General features: G+C 43.2%; 1 protein-coding gene across 1 annotated transcript in view; it reads left to right on the plus strand.

The window, feature by feature from the left end:
• Window positions 1–27,580, plus strand: part of INTS7 (integrator complex subunit 7) — a 182,659-nt gene that overhangs the window by 141,279 nt on the left and 13,800 nt on the right. Inside the window, exons 17-19 of the mRNA XM_069233929.1 lie at window positions 381–513; window positions 1,301–1,399; window positions 10,357–10,542. Of these exons, the coding sequence (XP_069090030.1) occupies window positions 381–513; window positions 1,301–1,399; window positions 10,357–10,542 (418 nt within the window). The remainder of the gene's footprint in view (window positions 1–380; window positions 514–1,300; window positions 1,400–10,356; window positions 10,543–27,580) is intronic.

Raw genomic sequence — 27,580 nt, forward strand, 5'->3', positions numbered from 1 at the left:
AAGCGGTGCTATAATTAAATGACTTGCATTTCAGCCGTTGGACTTGACGCTTCTTGATATATTGAAATTGTGAATTATATTGCAGTGATCCATTATAAAATGTCAAAAAGGTATTGATAAAAAGAAAATAACTGGAATAGTATTTTTCAGGTATTCAGTGCCACAATTCTAATGTTTTGAAATAAAGTGTAAACTTAAACAGAACCTTACTTTAAAAAATCTAAGTCCATGCTAAGAGTACTTTTTCAAACAACTTTTATTATTTTTTTCACTAAAATCTTACAGCAGCACTAGAAAAGAATAGCCCATTGCATAAATGATCACAGCTGTAACATCAGTCATGTTTTTTGCAGCGGTAAAAATTGTTCTTGTTTCTCTAGTTTTCAGGAATACAATTTTAGTGGAGCAACACAAGCTGAGAGCGAATATGAAAGAAGGATGATGTCCATATTCAATCATGTGCTGGAGGAAGTGGAGCTCCTTAGTAGGAAGTATCCCCCTGTTTCGTATATGGCAAGTTAAAGTCATGGATGAGCAAAATTCAGATCAGTGTTGTTAATTTCTGCCTAATTCCCTCAGTGTATTTTGTTGTCAGCAACTGGAGTTGGCCCGAAAAACTGGTTTCTGTTTCTTCCTTTTCAGGGCAACCATTTCCACATATGGTATTTATTTAGACTGACTTCAGAATAGTAGTGCTACTTGTAATAGGCCAAATGTTTTTTTATTATATGCCCCCATGTAGTGCGGTGCACCTAATCACTATAAAGAATGCGCTGTCCTCAGCGTAGACACCAACTCTGATACTTTGCATCCATGCTGAGGAGAGCACAATAGTTGAAGACATAACTGAATTTTGAAACCATGTAGGTGTATCGGCCTCAGCTTGGAGAGGTGTCAGAGATCCTCCCCCAGGCAGGTGCAGTGAATGACTGAATTCACCTGCAGAAGGATGCGTGTGATCCTTGGGAAAGCCTGGGCTCATCTCGTATGGGACACTGTTTTTACAAGCATTTAGGAGCATGAACAACCTGCCAACTATCTTTTGTGTGGTTGGTCACTAACACAGGTTGTTATGATTTTACAAGTCGTCACCTTAACTGAATATTCAGAATAGCGTTTGACAAGCTTCTGTGACAAGAGTTCACAAAAAGTAATTTGTCTCTTCTTTTACCACATTAAGCGTAAGGAACATTGTGTGGTGGCATTCAATATACAAAACCAAGGCTATAATTATGTTTTTTCATTTAACCACCTGTAATGATGCCTTTTCAATTTCGCCCACCCCATTTTTATCTTACAGCATACAGCCTGCTTATGCAATGCAGTTATCAGTTTGCTGAAAGTTCCCCTCTCTTTTCAAAGGTACTTTTTCCAGAAACTGCAGTCTACAAGCATTAAGGTAGGTAAACTGCATCTTTGCTTTCATTATGGTAATATGTGCTGTTTAGCAATTCCTAACAGGTATAGGATAGCCTGAAAGAAGTCTTATTTTTACCAAGTGATTGTGAACTGTCATTGATGGCCATTTCTGCATTTTAGTGCATTAACATGTGGGAGCCTTTGTCAAATCGCTTTTAAAAAATTGGATTGAAAACTTAGACTACCTTAACTGAGTGTAGGATTGTTTTTTGATTGAGGTGGGTGAAGACCCTTCTCAAGCAACAATCACAATCCCGGTCAGGGTGAACCATTAAAGTCACAATATTATCTTCTGCTTAACCCTCTGGTAGCAGGCCTGGTGTGTTGGTGTTCACCGCTGGCTATAGTCACTGTAGCGCGAAGTGCAGATCTCGGGTTGCCAGTCGTGCTGTAGCATAAACAATCTGATTCACTGGGCCTCATGTTGGCGGCCACCACAAGTGACAAGATCTTGGCACAAACAGGCCTGTTCATGGTTACAAAAAGCCCAAACCTTCAGGATTTCTCAATTTTCTTCAGAGGAGAGCACTCTAATGCCAGCCAAGGGTCCAGGACCTGGGGACGCACCTCTTGGGGATCAAAGACTCTATCTAGCAGAGGCCAGTAGAGCCTAGGCAGGTGCAGTTGCAGCAGGTTAACTGAGAAGTTGCAGGGTGGCATCTAGAGCTTGCTGTGTCCCTGTAGCTCAAAACAGGAGGTCAGCCTACTGACCCCTGGAGTCACTCTGGATAGCCTGAGATGAAGGGAGCAGGTCCAGTCTTCCTTAGAGAGCAGAACAGGCCTCAAGCAGCAAATCAGTCCTCTAGCAGCAGGGCAGTCCTTCTTCTGTGATGTTCGCAGGCTCAGGAGTGTACTGAAGAGTCAGTCTGAGGGTCTAGTTTTTATACCTGGTGCCAGCTTTGAAGTGGGAGAAACTGCTAGACTCCATCAGCCCTGCCCTCCCTCCCCCATCTGGTTCCGGAATGTTCTTCCCTCCCCTGCCCAGGCTCCAAGAGGTCTAAGGTGACAACTGACTGGTCTCAAGTTCTTTGTGAGTGTGATGAAGCAGCCCCTTAGTAATGTAAGTGGGGCAGGGAACACCTCAGCCCCTCCCAACCTGGCAGGATGCCTATCCTGCCAACATGTAGCCCCCCCCCCCCCTTGTCTCACTGTCTGGAAGGAATACACAGAGGCAAACTACACTTAGTAATGTGACACAGGCTGCAGGCAAATGGTTAGACCAAAAAAGTGCCAACTTTCTAAAAGTGGCATGTTCAGAATTGTGACTTACAATCTGAATTTACCATCAAAAAGGATTTTAAATTACAATTTGTGATTTTCTACTTCCTCCCAATAAAAAGTTATCACTTAATAAATGTAATAAGATAACCCAGTGTTATCCTATGGGAGAGGTCGTCCTCACGATAGTGAAAAACAACTACATTTGTTTTTCACTATCAGGATATGTAGCAGGGGTGACCTTGCAGAGAGGGCCAAGTCCAACACTAGCATTACTGTGAGAACGTTTGGAAGGGCTTTGACAATCACACAACATCACATTGGCTCCTATTTTTTACTTGAACTCTCTGTTTAGTACTATGACAGCTGATCAGATAGGAGTTGACATTTAATTCATTAGTGCATTTTCCTAACAACAAATGAAGTGTGATATCTTTATACATATTATATTTTAAAATTATTTAAAGTCACCAAATGTCCCCCTTTTGACTAGATCTAGTGCTGCTTTCTTTTTCCTGTTTCCACAGTCCTTCCCAGTTGTTGTGGAATTTAGCAGCAGGTTGGGAATATGAATAGCAATGTGAGAGCTGGATTAAGTTACCTTTATGGTGACCCTGTTTCTCTTAGTCCATCATCTTTTTTCCATTGTAAGCACCCTCCCACCGACCCTTCATCCATTAGTCAGAAATCTTACACATTGAACACACAGATCTTACACATTAAACACACACATATGTGATACTGGTGAGAAAAGCTCTGTATTTAAATAACTGTAGAGGTAGTTTCAGGTCCTGTCGCGACTTTGCGGAGAATAAGAGCTTGTGCACGGAGCTGCACAGCTCCGTGCACAAGCTCTTATTCTCTGCAAAGTCGCGACAGGACCTGAAACTACCTCTACAGTTGCACAGCTCTGATTGGCTGTCGACACTTCAACCAGGAAGTGTTGGCAGCCATTTTGGGACTCGGCTTCAGCCAAGTCCCTAAAAAAGAAAGGGGGCCAGGGTAGAGACACCCTGACCCCCTTAGCTCTTCCCACCACCTTGCCTCCAAAAAGCAAAAAATCTTTTTTACTATTTTTTTTTTTTTTTTTTGCCGTGATTCGCAGCCGATACGTGAATCTGGGAATTATTATTATTATTTTTTTTAAAAGCGCCCTTGTTTTTTTAATAAGCCGCTGGGTGGGCCAAGTCCCGGGGCATTGCTATTTTAACGCAGCGGGCGGCCATCTTCCTGGGGCTTTACAGTCATTGAGTGCGCGCCCCCCGCCCTTCCCAGGCCATTGATGTAATAGTGTGTAGAGGGACCACTGATGGCCCTGGGGACCGCCACTCCCGAGGCCGGCTCCTGCTATAGATTGGTTTGTTATAGGGGTGGCCCACAGGCCAGGTTCTGCAGCCAAAGGCCGTGCACCATCGTGGTTGGATTAACGTATGGTAATGAAAATTACTTTACGTAAAACTTTTTTTTAAAAACTGGAAATTCACTGAAAAACAAAGTTTATAGGGACATTATAGTTATGTTCTGAATGTACTCTCGCCCTAAGGTAACTATAACTCACGCCCTTGCCAAGCACTGCTAATTACCTCAGATATTACAGCAGTCATGAGAACTTCCATAACATCCTTAAAAGTTTAAATAAAACATTAGCAGTCATATTTTTGAAGAAAAAGCTGTGCATGGCGGGGTGCGACTTATAGTTACCTTAGGGCGCGAGTTAGAGTTACTTGAAAGAACTTGAACTATAACTGCTGAATTTCTATGGTTTTGTATGAGTGAATTTCTAAGGTTTTTTAATTCTATTTCTTTCTGTGCCCCCTTCATTTTGCAGCCATGTAGTTTATCCTGTTTTAGAAACCTTCTTTTCCTAGATGACTCCATCTTCCTGGAGGAGTGAGAGCTCCCGGTAACCCATGAAGTTGTACTTTATGCTTCCTGCAATGGGGTGACACTAATCATTGACTGTCTCTGAAGCATAGGAGTGCATAATGCTTGCTCCGAAACATATTTGCTGTAGCTTCTTGCTTTGCATTCACTTATAGTGGAGCTCTGTGCTTCCTGCATTGTAAATAGCCAGGACTTTGTTTTCTTACATCTGAATGGTGTGCTTTAGCACATTTTGTTAACTGGTGGCAGGATCCCAGAATCTACCATCATAGCTCATAGGTTTCTCAAAAAGGTATGCAATGGGGTAAGATCATCCTCCATCTAGTCACCACGACTTTGTAATAGTGCCCCCACCTCCCTGATACTAGGGGTGTAGGGTATAATTTGAGGTTTGGCAAGCCTGTCTGTAGCTCAGCAATTTATAGTGACCTCCTTCTCCTTTTGTTATTCATTACGTTATATTGCAACTATGTCACGTCTACTACATAACATAGAGTGTACTCCTGAACCCCTTTAATGTATCCGTTTTTTTCAAAGCTCGAGGGGTGAGTTTTTTTACAAACCTTAAATAATAAATCAGTCATTTAGACTGTCACTCTTGTGAGTAGAACCTTTTTGTTATTTAACAAATGTTTGTTTCTTTCTGTTTATAACCTTTAACCTTTGATTTTACTATGGAATTCACTTGTTTATTACCCCTGCATAAGTATTCTTTCATCTCAACCAGAACCTCTTGGCCTTTTTATTTGAAAACTAAACTTACAACGTTGTGGTGCCCTTTACTCATGTTATCACGTTTTTCTTGGCGTGCCCTTCTCTTTATTTACTGTACATTGTCAATTACTGTGTTTAAAACTAAAAACAGTACGCTACATTAGGTCTTCAGCACCATAGAACGTCATTGTCTCTTCCTGGTCACTTCGTCTATAGTTTCCTACTTAATCACCTTGGCTGATATTATCTAATTTGTAATCCATCACTGCACCACGCTCCTGCCACACTCCTGCCACAGTCCGGTCACATACTGTCCAATTTAAACATACGTTTTAGGTGATTGGTCTCAGTAAATACCAGAATTGGTTGCTTAGAAGGATGTTCAAGGGGAATGCCTGGAAGTAAATGAGAAGGAAAGGGGAAACAGGGACACCAGATCCTAAGTCTGCCTCTGCTTCTTTCCTTATTGCTTCTTTCCTTATTGCAGTGAAATAATGAAAGATAATAAGAATCCTACCAGGGTGAATGTGCACAAACAATGTGAAGCCATTAAAATCTCATTCCCTGCTTTGCCTATGTGCCCCATGATTCCTTCATTGTAGCTGCCTTGGTCATGGAGGGTGCAGTTTCTTCCCTCTGCTCTTGGAGTGGACCTCCGGGTTGAAACCTTGCAGTCATGGAGGGTAATCTTTGGCCGTAGGTTAAGATGGTGCGATGGAGTGTTGGCCCCTTTAAAGGTAGCTTGATGGCATCAGTGCTTTTCAGCCCATCCCAAGTTGAATATGTATTCATAGTAGAGTAACTTATACATTTAGCTATGGTGCCCCGCGCACCTCCTTGTTCTGGTTAGGTGAATAGGACAATTAAGTATATAAGGAACCAGCAATGCTGGAGCGGGTCCAGCCATGTTTGTTACACCACTCATGTTTTTTGCTTCTGTTCCTCCTGCGTGATTTTGTTTTCGACTCCTGGGTTCATGCAATCTGTAGCTATTGCCAGTGCCTCTTTGCCTGTCATTCCAAGTTGTCTATTGCTGGGTGTTCCACAGGTTACTGTTGGCACTCTTCAGCTTTAAAAAGCATGATTAATGGGTGGGGGGTATGGGTAGGTCCCAAAGGATGTGAGCTCTCAGCATACGTACAATAATGCATGGACATGGCTGTAGTGACTACACTAAAAGGTCATTTAGCTGCCCTACCTGTCTTCATGCGTTTCCCTGACCAGTCTTTTCTTGGTAGGCTTCATCTACTTGTTTCCTCCCATTCTGCTTATTGTTCTTTAGTGGGTTCGAATCTTGTGTTACATTCCTTATGCAGGGCCACTGGAATTACGTGGCAGGGGAGTTCCAAATTATGTGGCAGTGTTGACTCCCTAATGCAGTAAGAAAATGCTAATTTTGTGTCATAACGTGACAAGTTTTGTCATAGTATTACTTCCTTTTTTTGTCTTCTTTTTTTTAACTTAACACTTTATGGGCAAAGGTTTCACCTCATTAGCACCGGTTTAACACCAACATACAGCAAGGGGACCAGTCAACCTTTGTGAAGGGCCTTCCACTGTCCAGCAGCATCTGTTGCTGCATTTGTATTAAACTTTTGATCTGTTTGAGCTAGAACCAATTTTTTGTTAAAATCTGCCGCTAATGCAGCAGATGATTGTTTATGTGGCAAATCCTTAATTATGCGGAAAACGCTGCGATCAGAAAATATCATAATTCATGTGGCCCTGGTTTTGGAATCCCCATATGAGTCATTGCCCGGTTCAACTTCTTACTTTAAGAACTGTTTTCTTAGTGACACTGACTTCAGCCTCTAGGGTTGGTGAACTTCAAGGCCTCGTATCCGACCAGGTATCACATTATTCTCTCTGGATAAAATTATTTTTTATCACTTAACAGTCTTTCCCACCAAAAAATGCTGTCTGCTTTATATATGGGCCAGTCCATCATTCTTTAATCCTAACTCTCTCTTCCTCATCCCAGAGGAGGTGCAGCTACAAATTCTGACTCCTAATAAAGTGCCCTGGGTGGCACAACAGGCGTGTACACCCATTGTCTGCGCATCTGGGGCACTTTGGTATTACAGAAGGGGCAAAGGTTATTGCACAACGCCTTCTTTAATATAGATTGAGCCAGTGCACATATAGCTCTGACGCAATAGTAAGAGGACATTTCCTCATTAGCATCGGGCATGGCCCGACGTTAATCTGCGAAACGTTTTGCCTTTGCGCCCACTTTGTATTATGGAAGTGTGGGAAGGGGCAAAGAGAATGTCAAGTGGTGCACTGATTGTGCACCACAAAGATGTGGTGCACAGTCAGTGCCGCTCCCTCCCCATCCCTGACCGTTTCACCTCCGAGGGGTAAATGGGCTCCATGGACCCCCTAAACATCACCCAGTAGAGGGAGGTGTAGTCACTCATTGTCCTCACCTTCAAAATGATGCTGAGTGCCACCAACAGAGTGCGGTACAGGAGGCGGCTTCAACCAGCCAGTCCTCCAGTCATTCATGTGCTTACCTCCAGGGCAGGCACGAGTTTCCCGGCTGTTGTGGGCGCAGCACATCATCTTTAACTGAGCACACTGTCCATGTTTGAGTGTGGCACAGACGAGGACCGCGCACCTTGTGCTTAATACGGCACCAGGTGTGCAGCGTCTTAATATATCAAATGCGCTTTTGGAACGGAGGGCATTATCAGCTCTTTGTGGGGCTCCACAAAGCCAAAGGGGCAAAGTGGTAACTAAACGCACATTGTCAAATTGGGTCACCCTTAGCATCTGTCGTTGGCCACATTCATGCTCACTCCACGAGGGCCATGGCTACTTCCACTGGTCTCACCAAAGACCTTCCAGTGGCTTACATCTGCTGGGCAGCCACGTGGTCATACCTTTGCTAAACATTGCTGCCTCACAGCTGAGGCTTGCAGTGACAGTTTGCCAGTACTGAGGTGCATGACTCGCTTGTTAATCAACACTACTCCATTCCACACTCCAGAGGTTGTTGCTTTATAATGTGAGGAGTCTGTGGGAAGAAAAATCCAGAAGAAAAAGTTACTTAACCTTTGGGAACACCATTTCTGGTGCCTGCTTTATCTTCAGACTGATTCATCGCCAGCCTCCCGCTTCCTGCGTGAGTTATTGCCTTGATTGGTAAGATCCCATGTAATACAAAGATATCATATATTGTATGTGGTGTTGTCATTGATGCGGTCTTGTTTCTATCCATATGTATTAAATGGGGAGTGGAAATAGTGTTAGCAACTGATGCAGGCCCCGCTTGCCACTCTATATGTCCGGATCCGGTTCGGCGCCTAGAAGCTATTCATTTCATGATGAATCTGAGGGACATTTATGACATCTACCACAAATATCATTACCCACGGAAACTAACTTTTTCATCTTACTCAGCGTGCCACTCTTTTGAGCTCATGGGTAATAAAAAGTCCTATCAATGATCCCAGAATTATTTAGGGATTGAAACGTCGCTGACTAACCATACAACAGAACCGCCTTTCGGTTCATTATTTGATGTGACTGGCTGCGCTGTTCTTATTATTTTGATACACACAATGATCATGTTTATCACGTGTGCATCACCGTGCACCATTCGCGTTGTTCTTCACTGGCACCCACTCTGCCGTTTCTTTTGCACTGACTATTTGTCTGATTAAATTTGACTTCACACAATCTCGCCATACTTTTGTAACTAAGGACCATTGTTTCTTGCTCTGCTGTTTACCCCAGGTCTTTTGTTGATTACTGGGTTTCTCTTAAACTACTACTCTCTGAAATAGGAGCACAAAACCAAGCAACACAACAGATTGGCAACGATGGATAGCTTGCCAATGTTAAGGAACATTCGGTGGTGACAGGATCTTAGATTGGGCTGCGCGGTATTCCTTGTCATTTGTAATGAATTCTAGAAGGTTCTTTGTAGAAACCAGCTAAAAAAAATCTCTTGTTACAAACATTGATCTCTTTTCACTGTTTTTTGAGACGTCAATTTGTTTTTCTTTATTTTTCTTTTCTTGTCACATTGCGTTTTTTAATTTTACAGCAGTGGGAGCCAGCATCCTCCCCTTTTCCTCCCCCCAAAAAACATCTGCTGCACTGACACCTCTGTGGTTTCATCCAGTACCTCAGCTTTTTTCCTTCATCTTTTGGTTTGAGAAACAGATTTGTCTCTTTTTTATATTATTTTGTGAAGCTCTGTCTCTTTTTGAGGTTGGGGTCTTTTCTTCCATTTTCTTCTTTTAAAATGTTAAATGGCATCCTGATGGGCATGAAAGCTTATTTTGATTATAGATTATACATGTCCATTTTGGAACCCTTGCCTTGATCGATAATAAATCGTACTACAAAATCATATAGCTGTTTACCGAGTACACAGCTTAGAGCATCAGTGTTACCTGTAAGTATTTTTTTATTCTAGAAGGAAAAAAGTACTCCAGCTGTAACTTACATTTTTAGTAAGGTGATCCTTTTGACACACAGTTTATTATATTAACTATGATGAGGATTGGTATACAGGATAAATTGCTAATTTTGGAACCTGGAGATTAAGCATGTAAGGACACAGTGTGATTATAATGTGCTACTTAAATATTACTTTATTAGATCATTTTTCAATAGGATTTGAAGATGTGCTTGATTTATAAATTATGTTCCCCTGTGTTGCAAAACACTTAATAAAGCTTCAAACTCTAATGAGCAGCAGAGGTGAAAAAGAAAATCATAACTGAATTGAATGGTGCATGAGCATTTTTTTTTTAACCAGTTTAATAGCCATACATTGCATTTATGTTTTCATTTGTTCTTAAGTAATTGTTGTCTTTCCAAGCATCTGTTGTCAGTTTTGTAAAGCAAGAAGTAACTCCAACTCAATCCAAAGTATTGGACTGTTGTAGGGTTTTAAATTAGTTTTAGAGGCGTGTGTTACCTGATACTTATTGGCTATTTTAGATGGACACATTGATTTAAATGTCAGTTATGTAAATCTCCTCTTAAAGAGTTGGCAAACTGAACCCTGGGGCTTAATGGGCGGTCATTTTCTATCTTGTTTCTGCTTCAACACCAAGATGCGGTTTTACAATTTCTAATGCTGTCGACAATCTTATGCTTTAGCTCGCTATCTCACCATCACCACGAAATCCTACAGAACCCATAGCTGTGCAGGGTAACCAGCAGATGGCATTAAAGGTTGAAGGAGTTATTCAACATGGCTCAAAACCAGGCCTTTTCCGCAAAATTCAATCAGTCTGTCTAAATGTGTCCTCCACGTTGCAGAGCAAGTCTGGGCAGGATTTCAAGGTATGTACACTGTATGGAACCTTTTGTAAGAACCTACATTTCATGTTCATCGAATGAAAACCAAAATAATTGTTGTAAATAAGGCACTAGTTACTTAATAAGAGTTACTGCTATCCGTTTAGCATTACATTGTTTTTGCATAAGTTGAGTGAAAACAGTTTGCTGCCAACTTCTGTTAACATACTAAAAGAGTAACACTAGTAATAAAGCACAACACTAAAGGCTGGTTCCCCGAGATCAGCTGCTGTGGCCTTATTTTATATAGGTTCAAATTAGCTGGAGATGAAGAATAAAGACCCATATGTGACTTTTGACACTTGGAAACATGTGACCTGCTGCTAAGATAAGGTTTATTCAGAATCTGTAAAAGGGAAATATAATGTAAATATCTCACATCACAAAACACCTCGGGGAGCTCCACAGGCTCCTGATAGACAAATGCTCTAATTTCAAACTCCTCACGCAAACAGTCAAGGCACCACACAACCTAGCCCCCTCCTACCTGAACAGTTGCATCTCCTTCCATCAACCACCAATACACCTCTGCTCTGCAGGACTCCTGCTCCCATGCATAAACTGAACCAGATCAGCAGGGCGGGCATTCTCTCGCATAGCTCATAAGGCGTGGAACGGCCTCCCACTCCATATCAGAGCCTCCTCCTCCTCTCTTCTTTAATTCCACAAGAACCTGACGACCTGGCTTTTTAAATTAACTAATCGACTGTAGAGAGGGCTAGGCACACATACCTGCTTATTGCCAGGATACCCTCGCGAGTGTCATTGCATTTCTCAGGTATACATAACATAATTCTAATGGCTCGGCTGCTTGCCTCAATTTGAATCATACTATGATCAGTTCATATAGAGGACAATATGAAACATTGCAAAATGATAGTTTCTGCTTAAATCTTAGCTTCTACTCAAATCGTAGCTGGCATTATGTACTGAAACGTCTTAGGTTGTCCCTATCTAGTAATCTGATTGAATGGGTTTTTCAAGGTAACCTGCCTTTCGAGTAGCATTGTCTCTTATGATTGAATTGGGTCCAGCCTCAGAGGTTATGAAGACACTCAATTGCAGAAATGCTCATGAGTTGTATCCTTGTCCAGCCTTAAATTAAGACTATGCCTGTGTCAGAAGACTTCAGGCCCATTTCTTCTCCTGAAATCATTAAACTCATAGCGGGGTGCACTGGACACCTTGCAGCTTGGAAGCTAAGACTTCTTAGACACTTTTGCATTCTGTGGTTGACCTTTTGTGGTAACAGTGGTCCACTCCATAGCTTGTAAACTATAGTTCCAAGGTCTTGTGTGATCAACATTCTTTGGTTGTTAGATGTATTCCCAGTGTTGTAAATTGATCAGATGCCACTAAAATCATCCCATGCCTTTCTCCTTTTAAAATGTAATTCCTGGGGTAAGAGGTGCTTTTGTCTTGAGCAGGATGTTTCTGCGAGGTCCTGTGAAGGCACTGGCGCTGTACTCAGAGCAGTGATATATTGCAAAACCTGTAAGATTCATAAATTGGCACTGGGTCACAGGTGGATGGATCTTAGAGGATCATGGGTCAGATGTATGTGTGCTACAGTGTAGCCAGGCTTGGTTTGCACTGTTTCACAATCTGAACCATAGCCTCTGATGTAGAATAAGCTTGCCTTCACTTAGCTTTCTGTGAGTGAGAGCAGACTGCTTCTAGTGTTGGTGTTGTGGTTGTCATGTTCTGTGTTGTGACGTTTACTGCATCCGTGGATGGCTTAATGGGTGAGGGGCACTCACGAACAGCTGATTAACAATAACCTGTTCTCATGAGGCAGAGGCGTGAGGTGGCATTAGTGAGATGCACTAGATACTACTTAAGCCTGAAGGGTAGCAGCATATAGAAACAGACACCAAGTGATAAACAATGCCCTGCTATCAGGGCTTACTAAGGTAAAGAAAAAACATAGAAATGTTGGTGCTAGCTGTAGGAGACTGGGCTTTTGTTGCAGTAGTTGCCCCACACACACATTTTTTGCCTGGTATTTGATTCAACTTTGACTGAAATGCGCTGGGTTCTGGCTAACCAGGTCTCAGTGCCAGTGTTAGTTTCCCCTTTAATGCACAATTCTTCCTCCAATTGACAAATAACTTTAGCATCCCTGTAAGCCCTCCACCGTCAGGGACCACCTCACCTAGCTCATGCAGACTGCGTGTCATATTGCAGCTAAAAGTGGAAACAAGACATGGCACACAGCTTGTGTGCCATGCATATTAAAACTGCATGCGATACGTGTAAGTCAACCCCAGAGCAGGCCTTCCAACCCTAAGGCAGGGTGAATTATAATACATGTGCAGAACTATCTGCAAGAGTAGATATACTCCTGCTATGTCTTTGTCAATTCCTAGACATAGTAAGTGATCAGGGAAGCCATTTTAAGTACATGTGCTGGCCACTAGTCAGAACGAGTTCCCAATGTACAAATGGCTTCACTGAAACTAGGGGTATTTGGTATCAAACACCTCGTATTAATAAACCCTCACTGATTCCAGTGATGGAGTTAATACATGCGCCAGAGGGCACCTTAGAGGCGCCCTCTGAAAAACCTACCAGCTACTAGTGTGCTGCCTTTCTCCAGAACACGTGGAGACTTCCTCCAAAGCTTTCCTCCCCTTCCATTGCAAAAAAAAAAAAAACACTATGGAACCTAAGGAAAAGAAGGTGGGCCTATCACAAAAACGCCTATCACAAAAATGTCAGGTGAATCCTCTTTGGAGTCACCTGACATTTTTGGAGCTGAAGACCTGCCAAGTGCGGCATTCTGGCAGCTAAAAGAGATGCATGCACAGAGGACATTGTCTCTGAAGGCTCCTATGTCGATATGAAACACATATCGAAGGAGGCTGCACACTCCCGTGGGAGTCCAGCATTGACCCACCATTGAGCCAGAAAGAACATAGACCTTTTGGATTCCGCTCCTGCAGCGGAGACATCCTATACTCTAGAGGCTGGGCCAACACCTACCAATATGCCATCCAAGGGCACTGAACTGCACTGTGCTTCCATGCCTTTTCTACATCGAAGCATAAAAAAAAAAGCACCTTAGAAACCAGCTTCAAAGCTTGAAGCCAAAGTTAGGCAACAGAGGGGGCCATCTTTGAAAATTCTCAGAAGACTAGCTGCGAAGCAGAAAAAGCTCCTCATCCTCCCTGACCCGGGCAAAATACTTGCAAACCCTTGGACTCATCAGGCTACCCTTCAATACCTTTTCAAACCATCGAGTCCTAAAACGTTTGGGGTTTTGACCACTAGCCCTTACACGTTCCCACTACTATAACACATCCTCCTCTACCACCACCATCACTATCTCCACACTCTTCTTCACTTGTGATACAGGACACTGATTCAGAACCTGGCAGCCCTAACTACCCACAGGATCCTTATGAGGAGCCCTTCAGGCCCCAGGAAGTGATGAGTCTGAAAAGACTGGGTGGTGGACTTCTAAGATCCAGAGCCCTATCCTGCTAGCCCGTCCCCACCTGATGATACTACTGAGTAACATGCAGTAATACAAAGGGCTGCACAACACCATCAAGGTGAGTGCCACACAGTTGCAGATGAGTACAAATTCCTAGTCAAAACTCTGTAACGTAACATGCGGTCCATTATGTTTAAGGGCATGCTCAAGTCTGTGTCCTACACCTTTAAGGAGCCGTTGAAATCCAGGGTTGTTACGCCCCAATTGGAGAAGAAATACAAACCTACTTGAGGTGATACAGCTTATAGTTGTGGACATATTGTCCCTAACTCCTTAGTTGTGCCCCCTGCCCTTGAAAAAGGGCATCTGCATAGGCCACTGGAGATGCCCCTCTGCTTGACAAGTTGTGTAATTGAATTACTGCTTCAAGAAAAAGGATAAAAAGAACAAATGATGGACGGAATGCTGAACAATGCAAACATTCACCCACAGTCACAAAGATGTGGGTTTAATCCATCGTTTTTTTTGCCCACCACGCCACCCGTTTGGACCCAGCCATATGCAAATCTGTCCTGACCCTGCTCCCCATGGGAACAGTCCAGCCCGAACTGCTAAGCCAGGTCCTCCCTAGACCAGAAACAAGCATCCTAGGACTGGTTTCAGAGTATCACCTCATCAGCGAGGCTAGCTTGAATCCAGTGGCGCAGTGAGCACGGGACACACATCTGGGCATAGCGTTCCCACGTAGGGCAACAAAAGCAAAAAGAACAGATGATGGACGGAATGCTGAACATTCACCCCCAGTGGGTTTAACTTCACTTAGGGGTCAGGTGCTTTTACAAAAATGCAGTAGCACCAGAAAATACCCACCAACGCGGCACAGGCTGTATTTCCTGTACTGTTTAATTCTCAAAACGGTTGGCTCTCTCAAACCGATCCTCAACTTCCGGCCATTCAACAGTTTCAACCTCTCCAAGCACTTTTCATAAGGACATCATCCTGCTGCTATGACATGGTGACTTCACGTTAGTGCTGGCTGCGTACTTTCATATCCCCATCCGTGCCTCTTTTCTCTCAAAGGTGGTGACCCCATTTCATTTGGGGCAGACTGTCACCCTGCCCTCCTTATTTGCTCCCCCGCATCCCTCTGAGAAAGAGGAGCAACTCCACCAGCTGGACCCAAAAAGAGCGTTGTCGTTCTACCTTGACCGCTCAAGAGTTCCAGGTGAAGGACCAACTCTTTGCGGGATATGTGGGAGCAAAGAAAGGTTGGGTAGTACAGAAGCAAACCATTTCCCACTGGGTTATTCTCTGTATGAAAATCTGCTACACTCTGGCTAACAATCAGCCTCCTGAGGGCTTACTAGACCATTCCACCAGAGTAACAGCTGTGACCACAGCATTACCTCGTGGAGTCCCAGTTTTGGACATCTCTCTGTACACATTTGCCAAACCATGCTTTCTGGACAGTGGGGTCCACAGGGACGGGCATTTTGCCCGTTCAGTTGGGCGGGACTTTCTAGTTAGAAAGTTTGTCCACAGCCCACCGCCAGGGGGAATATGACTTTGGTATTTATTAAAAGGCTAGAAGTCTGTATGAGATGAACAAGTTATTTACCTTTGGTAACACATTATCTTCTCAAGAGTATCTCTAGCTGCAGATTCCTTACACCCACTCATGCCTCCCTGCTTTGCGGACTTACGTACTAGGGTCAGGTGATCCCTTTCAGGGGCCCAGATTGGACACACAGCCATCAGTTCATTTCATGGTTCTGCACTTCTGGCATGGAAGGTTGTGAAAAAAGTCACTGATGTCTGCGTGCTTGGGTTGCGCCTATATAGGTGAAATCACATCCGGCGCCAGTACTGCCACCACACGGAACTGAACAAGCCTGATAGTGCACGCAGGGATATTGCTCAAGCAAAAGTTTCGCATCCAGCCTGACGTCTGGAAAATTCAAAGGTAAGGAATCTGCAACTAGATATAGGGCCAGATTAAAACTTTGGCAGAGGGGGTTAATCCGTCCCAAATGTGACGGATATCCCGCCCACCGTATTACGAGTTCCATAGGATATAATAGACTTGTAATATGGCAGGCGGATATCCGTCACATTTGGGACAGATTAACCCCCTCCGCCAAAGTTGTAATCAGACCCATAGTCTCTACCAGACAATGTGTTACTGAAGGTAAGTAACTTGTTCATTAACGCTTTCAAATTGTATGATCCTTTCATGGCTATTGGTCTCCGTTTGTTGTTCTAAACTGAAAATGATAAAGTTTGGAAAAAAATCGGTGTATTTTTTTTTTGTGTGGCATTGCTTTCTTCGTTGTTTGGTGCTGTTAAATGCTTTACACGTTGTTCCTTTGCTAAACCTTACTGTTTGCAGCCACAGCTACCCAGGATTGAGTTTAATGTTAAGTAGACATACTTGACTGGACCCTAGTTGATATTTGTGGGTGTACTGCAGTATAGGGTCCTACAGCCATATTACACCCCAGTAGAAGTATGCCTCTCATGCATTGGGCACATGCGAAAGAGCACAGGGAGGATCTGGTGCTGGTATCAGACAGAGCCTAGCAATCACAGATTTAGTGGAACAGCAACAACTGTTGCTTGGTGGCCCTTTCTACACCCTCTTCTGCTACAACCACAGATGACTCTCGGGTGTAAAGCTCACATCTGCCACATGGCAAGCCCCTCCGCATCAAGGGCACTACTTAAATCTCAAAAATGGTGGTGTTCCGCTATAAGGATCGGGATTAGACATATCCTTAGACGCAGCAATAACCACAGGTCTTGGGGAATCCTTGTTTTAAGGATGCTAATGTCCTCACCCGCCAAGGTGGCATGCTTTATCATCTCGCCAGCTGCTTGCTGGGTAGGACCTGCAATACCAAGCGGGTTTCCAGAGACTGGGGCTCTTTATCAGAAATCTTTTTATCTCCCCCTGGCCCAGTATTGGCCTGAGCTCAGGATACTGCCCTAATTGGGTGTTGATATAAATAATCGATAGACTGGGTGTATAAGGAAATTAAAGTTGACTATGGTCACCCCTTTAAAAACATTTTATTCCTGGTGCGTGGCCTTATCAAGACTAAACAGGACTAGACACTATCGGCAGAGCAGCCCTTGGCCGCCCATTTCGGCTCATTTAATGCTAACAGCGCTCCACAGCATTAATTAACCATTGAGTTATTTGATTTCAGTCCATTTTCTAATCAACTGAAGGTCCTTAACAGCAATTCTTGTAACTGGAACTCTGCACCCTTAGAAATTAGTTTAAACGAGCATGCTTGCCATCTGACCACCGACATAGGAACTCCTCTATGTAAAGTGTTTTTCCTGAAAAACTCGAGGTTACCCCTCCTCCACGTCCTGAGGCAGACCCTTGTTCATGGTTGTGGGTAACCGCCTGTTCCTGGGTCAAAACGTCGATGCACTCCAAAGTATCTGTGCTTAGGCCTAAATTCCTCCATTGGACTTCAAAGATAACCCTCTGGTTGCCCTTTGCGATTTCAATTGAACTATACTGGAGAGACAGCTGGCAAGCAGCTTGAACACTGCGTTTTTCGTCCTTTTTACTGTATTTTTATAGTCAGTCACCATACTTTTTACATGCCACTTTGCATTAGCACTTTAATCACATATTGCCCATATTGGAGCAACCTTTTTTTGCCACGGGCGTAGATATCTTCATGTATTGTCTCCAAAATACATTCCTAATGCAGTAATTTCCCTCCTGTCAGTGTGTGTTCATTTTCTTTCCTTTTTCCTTCGTATGTTGATTGATTACCTAAAGAAATACTGGTTTTCCTGAATTGTTTCTGTTACCGACAGGACTATATTGTTGAATGTTTTCAACACAGCATCACGAAGTCCAAGAGACATTTTATGCGTCTGTTTTTTTTTTTGTGGAGGCTGCGAAAAGTGTTGGCAACTTGTACTGCCGCTACTGATTCAGCTTCGCATGGATGTTTTCCGGAGGTCCTTGCACCAGACGCGGTTGCTAAACTCTCTCTGATGGTTTATGGCTCTCCTCTTTACCCCCAAGATCATGAAGTCTGCGTTGGCAGCTATACTCCCTTTCTTTTCATTCTCTGGAACGGGCTTTATGGAGTGGATCAGTGTCCGAATCCTAGAAAAAAGGAACGGGCATTCCTCTGCCGAGAAAATTGATCCTGGATCTTAATGTCCACTGTAGCCTGTGGCCCATTCATTCATTCATTATTTCACGGTAAAAGTCATAGAGGGCCTACTAGTTAATAACCAGTTTTCAACATGTATTAGATGGCAGCACTTAAATCTCATATATGTGGCTTTTGACCTACTTTTGGTGCTTAAACATTGCTGTGACAGATAATATGTGCATGAACTTGGGGAAAGAGGTTAGAGCTGCTTTGAGTGTCCTCGACCTCTCCTCAGCCTTTGACGCGGCCGCCACCCCATTTGTCTAAAACTGCATGAGGAAGTTGTGGTGCAATATTTTGCTCTCAAATGGCTTGTATCTTTACTAACTCTGTTAGTGGCAAATGCTGTCACGGTTGTCCCTCGTTGTTCTGAATTCATGGCGACAACTTGTTGGGTTCCCAAAGGTCTCAAAATGTGAATATATTTTTTAACCGCTTTAATTTGTTTTGTTCTCTTATTTATTTTGTTTGCTTATGCTGACCACACCCTGCTTATTCCTCAGTTGGATGGCAATGTGAACAAGGTTTTGCAGCATTTTAAAGACCCTCCGGAATGGACATCAGTTGCCTCTGCCTTAACACATCTAAGGCCGATGGTCTGGTCTTCGGCCATGGCTCTGCCTGGGCTCTCTGGCTGGTGGCCAAAGGAATTGGGAGTTCAGCCCACCCCTGCTGCCTCCTTGCCTAATATAGGCGTTCTCTTCATTACCAGTTTTTTTCACTCTCGTTTTTAAAGACTGGCGTGCACCTGCTTCTGAAAATAGCTGGCATAGTTCTTCTTTTCCTTCCGGCTCGCATTGGCAAAAATATTACTCTGTCCCTTATTCTGGCTATGCTTGATTAATGTACATCATTATTTTGTGATCTTCCTCAAACTTATTTGATTCATCTCCAATTCATCCACAACTTGCCATCCGATTTTTGGCATTAACAAACGTTGCAGATGTTCCTGTCATTTTAAGAAACTACATAGGGTACTGTTTAGGAATCTCTTCTTGTTCAAGTATCTTCATCTCAGCTATAAGCCCATGAATCATATAAGCCCATTTTATCTTCAGAATCTTTTCTTTCTCTGTCCCATCCAACCAGACCACTATGATTGCACATGCTTCCCTGTTGCACGTGTCTAAAGTCAATAAAGTTAGGAAGGATGGTTGTGATTCTTCATATAACACAGCAAAAGCTTGGAATGCCTTACTGCTTACTGTAAGACAAGTTATGTTTGCCAAAACACTTAAAGACCTCTTTGCTTTTCGTTAGCTAGCTGTTCCAGTGATTATGCTGTGCAGTCCCAGTGCACCCAGTTACCAAATACCACTTGTGCCTCATAATTTTTCCAAGCACTTATTCTCCCAAGCACTCCATTCTGCTCAAAACTGTATTATTGTCATTCGGATTGATACTTCTGCTTCCCTCTTAAATCACCTCAGGACGCCTGATTGGATACGGAAAAGTTAAATAGCTCTCCCATACTTCAGGTGGCACTGTGGCTCGTAAAACATCTTTGGTGCCTTTCCAGATATCACATCACAGAGCCATATATAGAGCGACCCTAGCACTCTGTCATAGTTTCCATTCTTTTCTTTGACCAACTTACCAGAGCCAGAGTTGCTCTACGTTGCAAACATTTTTGCACACTTTTCTATTTTGCAGTGCTTGGAGATAATGCAACCGAAGAAGAGGTCAGGTTGAGATAGGTGCCGGTGCTACCAGTCCGAGGAATCTTCCTCAAAATGACACCCCTCCCCTTGCTACGATCTATACCTTGAAACACCCCCTTCCCTTGCTATGGTCAGATCACTACTTTACCTGCGGTCTTGGGGAGGCTGTTACAAGTAAATTTCCCTCTGTTACACAGGGCCTAACAGAAGTAAAGCTCTGCAACAAATTTAAGAAAACTGATGTGCACTCACTTCTGGCATCCTTCCAACCAGTCTTTTCCAGGAATTTGGATGAGGACACCATGATATTAAATAATTGTCTGCTGGAGTCCGTTGCCCTCTGTGTCCCACTAAGGCAACTCACCTAAACCCAAAGGTTCTTCTGCCCCCTGGTTTTCACCTGATCTTCCGGTTATTAAAAAAAAATGTAAACAACTAGAGAGACAGTGGAAGAGGGATTAAAGCCCTGCTGATAAAATGTGCTACAAACAAGCCTCAAAGGAATACCATAAGGCTAGAATTATCTCTAAACAATCTTTTTATATGGCCCATATCGATGCTGCTGAAAATTTCTCCAAATAATTTTTCAAAATTGTATGTACATCCTGCACCTTGCAAGCCATCTATTAAGACCTCGAATGCGGGGTGCGAGCAACTTTCCTCCTTTTTGGAGGTTAAGATTCTTAGAATCTATGATGATCTGGTTGTCCCTGCTGGAGCCAGTGATCCATGGGAAGCAGATTATCCGTCCTTGAAACTGACTGTGACCTGCTCGCTGTATAATTTTGATCCTGTCTCCTTGGTGGACACCCAAGCACCATTCAGGCTCACCATTAGATCAAGTTCCTTTCTTTTTTAGGTTGTTTGCTACACCAATTGCTTCAGTGCTCACTGAACTTTTTAACTGTTCTCTGGAGGCCGCATCAGTCCCTGCTTGCTGGAAAAGAGTGAAGTTTATGCCTCTCTTAAAGCCTTCTGCCGATTCAGAAATTATTTCTGATTATGGGCTTATTTCATTGTTACCTGTGGTCACAGATATGTTCGAGAAGGTGGTTAATAGCCAATTATCTAGTTATTTGGAAACCAGTAGACTTATTCACATCACCCAATCAGGTTTCCTATCTCCACATACCCTCATTGAAGTGACTGAAATCAATAAACTCGCCCTCGATTCTGCTTGTTCTGTTTGCAGCTTTCAACACTGTTTTCCAACCAGTGCTTTTGCATAGGCTGGCAGATATAGGTATTGGCAGATATAGGCACTGGCAGTTTGGCATGGCAATGGCTCAAGTCTTTTCTTGAAGGAAGAACACAAGAGATCTGGCTCGTCCCCATTCTTCTACACAGAAGAGGCTTGTTTCAGGAGTACCCCAGGGCTCTTCTATAAACCTCACTTTATTTGATCTCTATATGGTCCCACTAGCCTCTCTTATTGAATTTTAGGGAGTGGTGCTCATATAATATGCAGATGACACTCAATTGCTTATCACTTTTTATAACTTGTCTCCCAAAAAAATCTCTTCTCTCGTTACATGTCTGAAGGATATCTTGCATTGGATGCAGAAGAGCTTTCTCCAGTATAGTGCAGACAAAAACAAGATTCTCTTGATTGGTATAGCAAGAGATCTCTGGGCCAACTTCAAATGGCCACGGGACATTCCATCTCTCCCCTCTGTGACCATGACATAAAAATGTGAGTGTGAGAATGGATGATAAGCTGTCCATGGATACCCACATTGGCTCTGTAGCCAGGTCCTGTTGTGGTCTGCTGCGTTCCATAAGGGAATTCCTGGACTTAACTGTTGATACTCCTAGGCCATCCTTTGCTTCCATCTGGGCAGGACAACTCCAGTTTTCTCTATATCTTCATACCCAATTACAAGGCTAGGAAACATCAGACAGTCCGAAACTCTGCAGCCCGTCTTATTGAGTAGGAAGTCAGTCTCCTCGTTCCTGGAGGAATTGCACTAGTTTCCAATGAAGGAAAGGATCTTGGTTAAAGCCTTTACTTACATTTATCAAGGTTTTTATAATTGAGGTCTAACTACCTGATCAGGAGGATTCTCCATTAGCCGTCCTCCAGAGCTGTTTGGTCGGCCACAATGGTGTTTGTGAGAATTCTCAAGTTTTGCATGGTGAGATCAGGAAGATGCTATTTTTCAGTGCTGGCAGGCAAGCCATATAATGAGTTTCCACTTGCTTCGCATGCTATCCAGTGTGAGGCTGACTTTGAGAATTAACTGAAAACGCATCTTTTCTTGTCGGACTTACTGTGAGTGGGTGTGCTGATCTTAGTAGACTAGCGCCTGGACACTCTTTTGGAGTAGCTACGCACTTTATAAGCTGCTTTCTTTCTTTCATTCATTCATGACACTGTCTCTGTGGAGTCTGGACTCTGCACATGCCTTGTGGCTTAGCGCCTGCTTGCCTTAGTCGCAGGCCATTCTTGCGCATGTCCAGTGCGCAGTGAATGTTGGTGCCCCTACAGGTGCCAATCTCTGGATGGGTACAGTTATGTTTGCCCTATTCTTGAGAGAGTCTTCTAGCTCCAAGTTTATGACTTGCTGATTGGAGGACTGCTTTTCACCTGGACATCTACCTACCAATGATGCACAAGTCTGTTCCGGCTCCACGCTCAGCACTGACCGCTCCACTGCCAGATTTTGCTGATCCTGCTAAGGTGGATGCTTTTACCTAGGCTGTGTTGACTATGCTCCACCCTTCTCTTGCTCGCTCAGGTATTCTTTTAGCCCCAAGACGCCTGTGACTACTTTACCCTGGACTTTTTTCCTTGAGCCTGACACCACTTTGGCAGCTACAGCATGCCACTGTAATTATATTTGTTTTGACCACTAACTCCATGTTGCACTTAGCCTAGCAGCAAACCATCACATTAGTGACCACCAGCTTCATTTTGCCTATTGACATTATTTTAGCATTAGCCACCGCCACGTTAAAAGCTGCAAGTAGTTTTCCACGCTGTACAATGTGCTCATGTTTTTATTTTTCGTGTTCTTTCCCACCAAGGGTTTAGGCTGTTAAGAATGTACTAAGATGGCAGGGAACGGTCTTGTTTTGAAGTGGCACATTGGGATTGAGGCCAAGTCCTGACGTGTTATTTTCAAAGCTGGCCTAAAGTAATCAGCATTTTTTGAATAATAAACTTCTGCAGTGAGAGGGAGGTTGTAGAATTTTCCTCTCTTGTTTGTTCAAAGTATAAGAGGCCGAGACCAGATGGCTTGGGGACCAAGAGTGTTTTCAGATCTCAGACATGCCCAGGACGCTGGGGTGTGTCATCCTTATTGTGAGGATAATTGATCTCTCTCTCTCTCTCCTCAATCGATTCTGGGATCTGGCAATCTGATGCTGAATTGGAGGGAGATGAAGCAGTTGTGCCCTTGCCTCATGGTGATGCATAATTTGTAATTCATTATTTGCTTTGCATTATAATATAGATACATATATTTGCCGTGTTTATTGCAGTGGAGAATCAGTTGTACTTGTTTTCATTTCATTGTTCTCACCATTTTTAAACATGTGCTTTCAGCATGCTGACCTTCCTTTACAAACCTTGCCTTGCGAAGTGAAATAATAAATGTTTTCTTCAGACTAAGAAGCGCATTCCAGAGATTTTTGTCAGTGCATGAGTGTTTCAGCTCAGTCATTAGTGAAGCAAAACAGCCACCTGCTTTAAAGTAGGTATCCAGGTCGGCACCATATCTAACTCTGTTATCAGGACACATAGACTGCTCTTTGTTTGAGACCTCTGCCGTTACTCAAGTCTCAGTGGAAAGTGCAGCACCCAGGAAGATGTTCTCTGACTCTAAAGAGGTTCCCCTTTATGGGCCCCAGAACCTACCTGTTCTCTGCACTTCTGGTGCAGTTACTCCTGATGGCCTTTTGACATTCTCATCTGAGGACTATATGCCCCTCAAAGTAAGGTGGCTAAGGGCATGGAACTTCCTTTGCCATAGGTAAAGATTAAAACAAACATTTTTTGCAGGCTAGGCATTCTCTGTCTGAACCCTTTTTGCCTTTAAATAAAATGTTGTTGGCTTTGGTTGTATCAGTTTGGAAAAACAGTAGGTCATCATTACCGACCAGCCCCAGATAGCCATTTTTTTCTTTCCTCCCACTCAACTACAGAGGGCATTGTGCTGCAGGTCCCCGATTTTGCATATGTCGGTGTAGGTCCTTCGCTTTCCTTCCCAGCTGACGGGGAATTTTTTGTGGACAGGATTAACTAGAAAGAAATGTTTTTCCTTAGACGTTTGGCCCTTCACTCCTGTAAAGCTATGTGCCTGCTGGCATGTTTCTTCCACACTCTGGTGTAGGTGGCATTGATAACGGTTCCCCTTTTGTCAGATCACATGAAAGGTCATTTCACACAATTGTTTCATGATGATTTTGGGGTTGCTGAACAATTTAGGTCTGATCTTAATATTGTGCATTCGGTGTCTAGATCTGTGGACTCCACAGTGGTCTTTCGTAGACCTGCGTGCTTATGTTCCTTTGGTGTACTCAGGCAACTGGGCTGGGTATGTATTTTGATGGTTTGTGAATGTGCTGGTTGTGTACTTTGATTGTTCTAAAGTCTTCAGCAAGCAGACTACGTTAGTTGTAGACAAAGCTGTTGCAGGATGTGCTGATGCCCAATCCTTTGGTCTGCCATTTGTTCAAACCTACTGAATGGACAATGAGGGAAACGATTCCCTGGGCTGCAAACGTATAGGTGTTGCTCATACTCCCATTCTGATAATCAGTTGTTCTTGCCTTCCTGTGACTGCAGGGGTGTGGTGGCTTTGAGGAGTACTGTGACCAGAAACAACAATTCATTTTTGTTATGGTCTCCCCCAGCTTCCTCATTGTACAATTTTAGAATCCTCCTTCGGGAGTGGGTCTGAATGTTCTTGAGAGCAGTGTTGCTTGGGCTGTCTGCACAGTTGTTTACCCCTCTGCAGGGTCCACTTGATGTACTTTCTCCTTTTGACTACAAGGTGCACAGTTACCAAGCAACCCTATGTGTCTGTTTCATTCCTCTGCAAAGGAACCCTTCCTTCACCAAAGGCTTGAAGTGGTCCCTGGTGGGACTTTTTCCCTGTGGTTGGTCATATTTGGTCTTGAGGTTACTTGTTTCATGTCCATCCGTTTCTTTCGCAGTAGAATACAGTATTTAGCTTACACTATGGTTGCTAGTTTGACTTGTGGTCTTCAGCATTTCAGAGTAAGAAGGTGCTTTACCACTGCCTGTTGCTCTTAGTTGTTTAATGCCCTTGTCTATGGGTTAGATCTCAAAGGTTCTCTGGTGGGACCTCATTGGTTATCAGGCATTGCAGCTATTTGTGTCCCAGTTTACTTAAGTGTTCTACCTCTTGTGTTGAGAGGGAGCAATCACATTCTTCAGTTTATGGTTGTCTGCCTTGTAGTCAGAGTCTTGGTGCTTAGTCACCTGCCACCTTTGGTGGCAATATGTTTTGAGCGACTTGAGTTAGTTTATGCCCTATCCAACTGTTTCTTCAGATAGTGAGCCTGATTGGTAGGTAGGCTTGTGGTCCTATATTGGGTCCGAATGTTAGGAAACTTCAAGTCATCTTGTTGGCATGTAGAATAATTGCCTGCTGGAGCTCATCTGAGTCTTTGTCCAATACTTGGTGTTTTCGTTTACATGGGATAAGGATATCTGCGGTTGCTTATATCAGAAAAAGTGCTTGGATGGTCCTTTTTTCGTCTCTGCAGTCTTGGTCCTTTTCATGCTGGGATTCAAGGCATCTCCTTGGATGGATGTCTATATTTGTGCTAATTAGATGCTCCTTCTGTAATGTTATTTATTTTTCTTTACACTCAAATATTTTTTTGCCAAATAGCATTAGCCTTAATGGGAGAACAGGTCAATGTCTACTGGTGTTGTATTGCCAGACTGTGTGGTCTGGTAGTCGTGGGGTTAGAAGCAGAGAATATTGGGTCCCTTTAGATGGGAAGGGCCCTCTCGGGCTGCCTGTGCAAACAGGTGTATGTTCTAGTGAGTCTCACCTGTCTCCAAGGTGGGTACAAAATCTAGTAGCACCTTCTTTTGGGCTATACTTCTTTAATAATTTCTCTTTGCACTGTGAGTTTCGAGGCCAGTACGATGTAACACGTTCTGCTCTTTTGATTGAAGAGGCTGCATGAACCCTTTAATTCCATGCAACTGTCCAACCACAACCAATATAGATATATTTAGCAGGAGGTGGAATGAACTCTTAGGAAGTGGGTGATAACAAACAAACTAAAACATTTCAACATCATATAGAAACAAATTACTCAAATTGTTGAAAATAAGGTAGATGTGATTATTCACATGTCTTTAATAACCACTTTCCCTTTCCCCACTCTTCTTCACTTTAGCATGTAATAAATGTTCTTCTTCTGGTTAAGGGTAAGCTAGTTCTGTGGTGATTGCTGCCAGATTTGCTTTTTGAATCCTGAGAAAAAATTAACAGGAATAGTAACACTAAATAGCCTTTCTAACCTGCCTGAGAGATAAGAACACAAAATAGAGAGCTTCCATAATTTAACCTGGAAACCTGTTTCTGATCAGCATTGAGCTCCAGGCTCAATACCATTTGCACATTTGTTCCATGCTGTATGACTTTACAGATAAGGTCTTACCTTAAACTTTAAATGCAGGTGGTTTCTAATCAAGTCTATAGTGTTGTCACACTCCTAATGTTTAACACAAAGGCACACTAAGTAACAAGCTTGTGGCTTATTCCACACAGTAACACAGATTGCTTTTTTTCCAACAGTTATTGCTAGATTCCACTGGGGCTATGATCAGAAACAGGATATAAGAAGTTTCATAAGTATTGAAAAAAGGTCTACATTTGTTCTCTTGTGCAGCTCACTGATATTCACATGCACATCTCAAAAGTGGGGTATTACAAATTGAAATTCCATAGATACTGCCACATACGTGTCTGTTCTGGGACACCCAGTGGAGATGCATAGGTATGGATCATCTAGCTAAGCCAGTGGTCCTCCATGCCTTTTAAAGGTGTCTCAAGAAACAGCTATTAGGAAAATAAATAGGATCCACATTGTTCCAACATGCATAGTATTCTCCCTTTTTAATGGGTTCCCCATATCTACTTCACAAGTCTTTTAAACTTCCTGGGACTGCAACTCAAAGTTGAGGGAAACGGCACAGGAGAACATATACACTAGTATACACTAGTTTTCCTGGCATCTGTGTTCTGACTGGAGTTTTTTTACCCTGTTTCGGGGTGGTTTGGTGTTGGATCTTATTACACAGCTTCATGTTCTTTCTTTAGTGGGCTATTACTGGTTGGTGTTTCACTTGTCTTTGCCCAGCCATGTTATTGTGCATATGTTGAAGGTTTCTGATGGATACTTCTAACCGCAGATTCCTCACTTCGTGAATTTTCTCCCGGTGTCAGACTGGGTCTGGAAATTTAGGTGGCTTCATGTGGCTCCTCAACGTTGTCGTTCTACTCTGGAAGTGACAAGCTGGGCCACATATTAGCACCACTTGTGCGCTGATGTCAGTTCCTTTCTTTCTGTGCCATCAGATGCAGATCTAGAGCTGTGCTTGGTTTTTCAGAACCCTAGATTATTTAAGATTTCTAGTGTGCAAGGGACTTCCTCACCCCCGTAAAGAATAGGGCTCAGTCCATGTAGGAACTGTTGCAAGCAGATTCATGTGGTGGACCCTCACAGAGTATGCTTATGGTGTC

The sequence above is a fragment of the Pleurodeles waltl genome, chromosome 5, assembly GCF_031143425.1.
Source record: "Pleurodeles waltl isolate 20211129_DDA chromosome 5, aPleWal1.hap1.20221129, whole genome shotgun sequence".
Classification (NCBI taxonomy): domain Eukaryota; kingdom Metazoa; phylum Chordata; class Amphibia; order Caudata; family Salamandridae; genus Pleurodeles; species Pleurodeles waltl.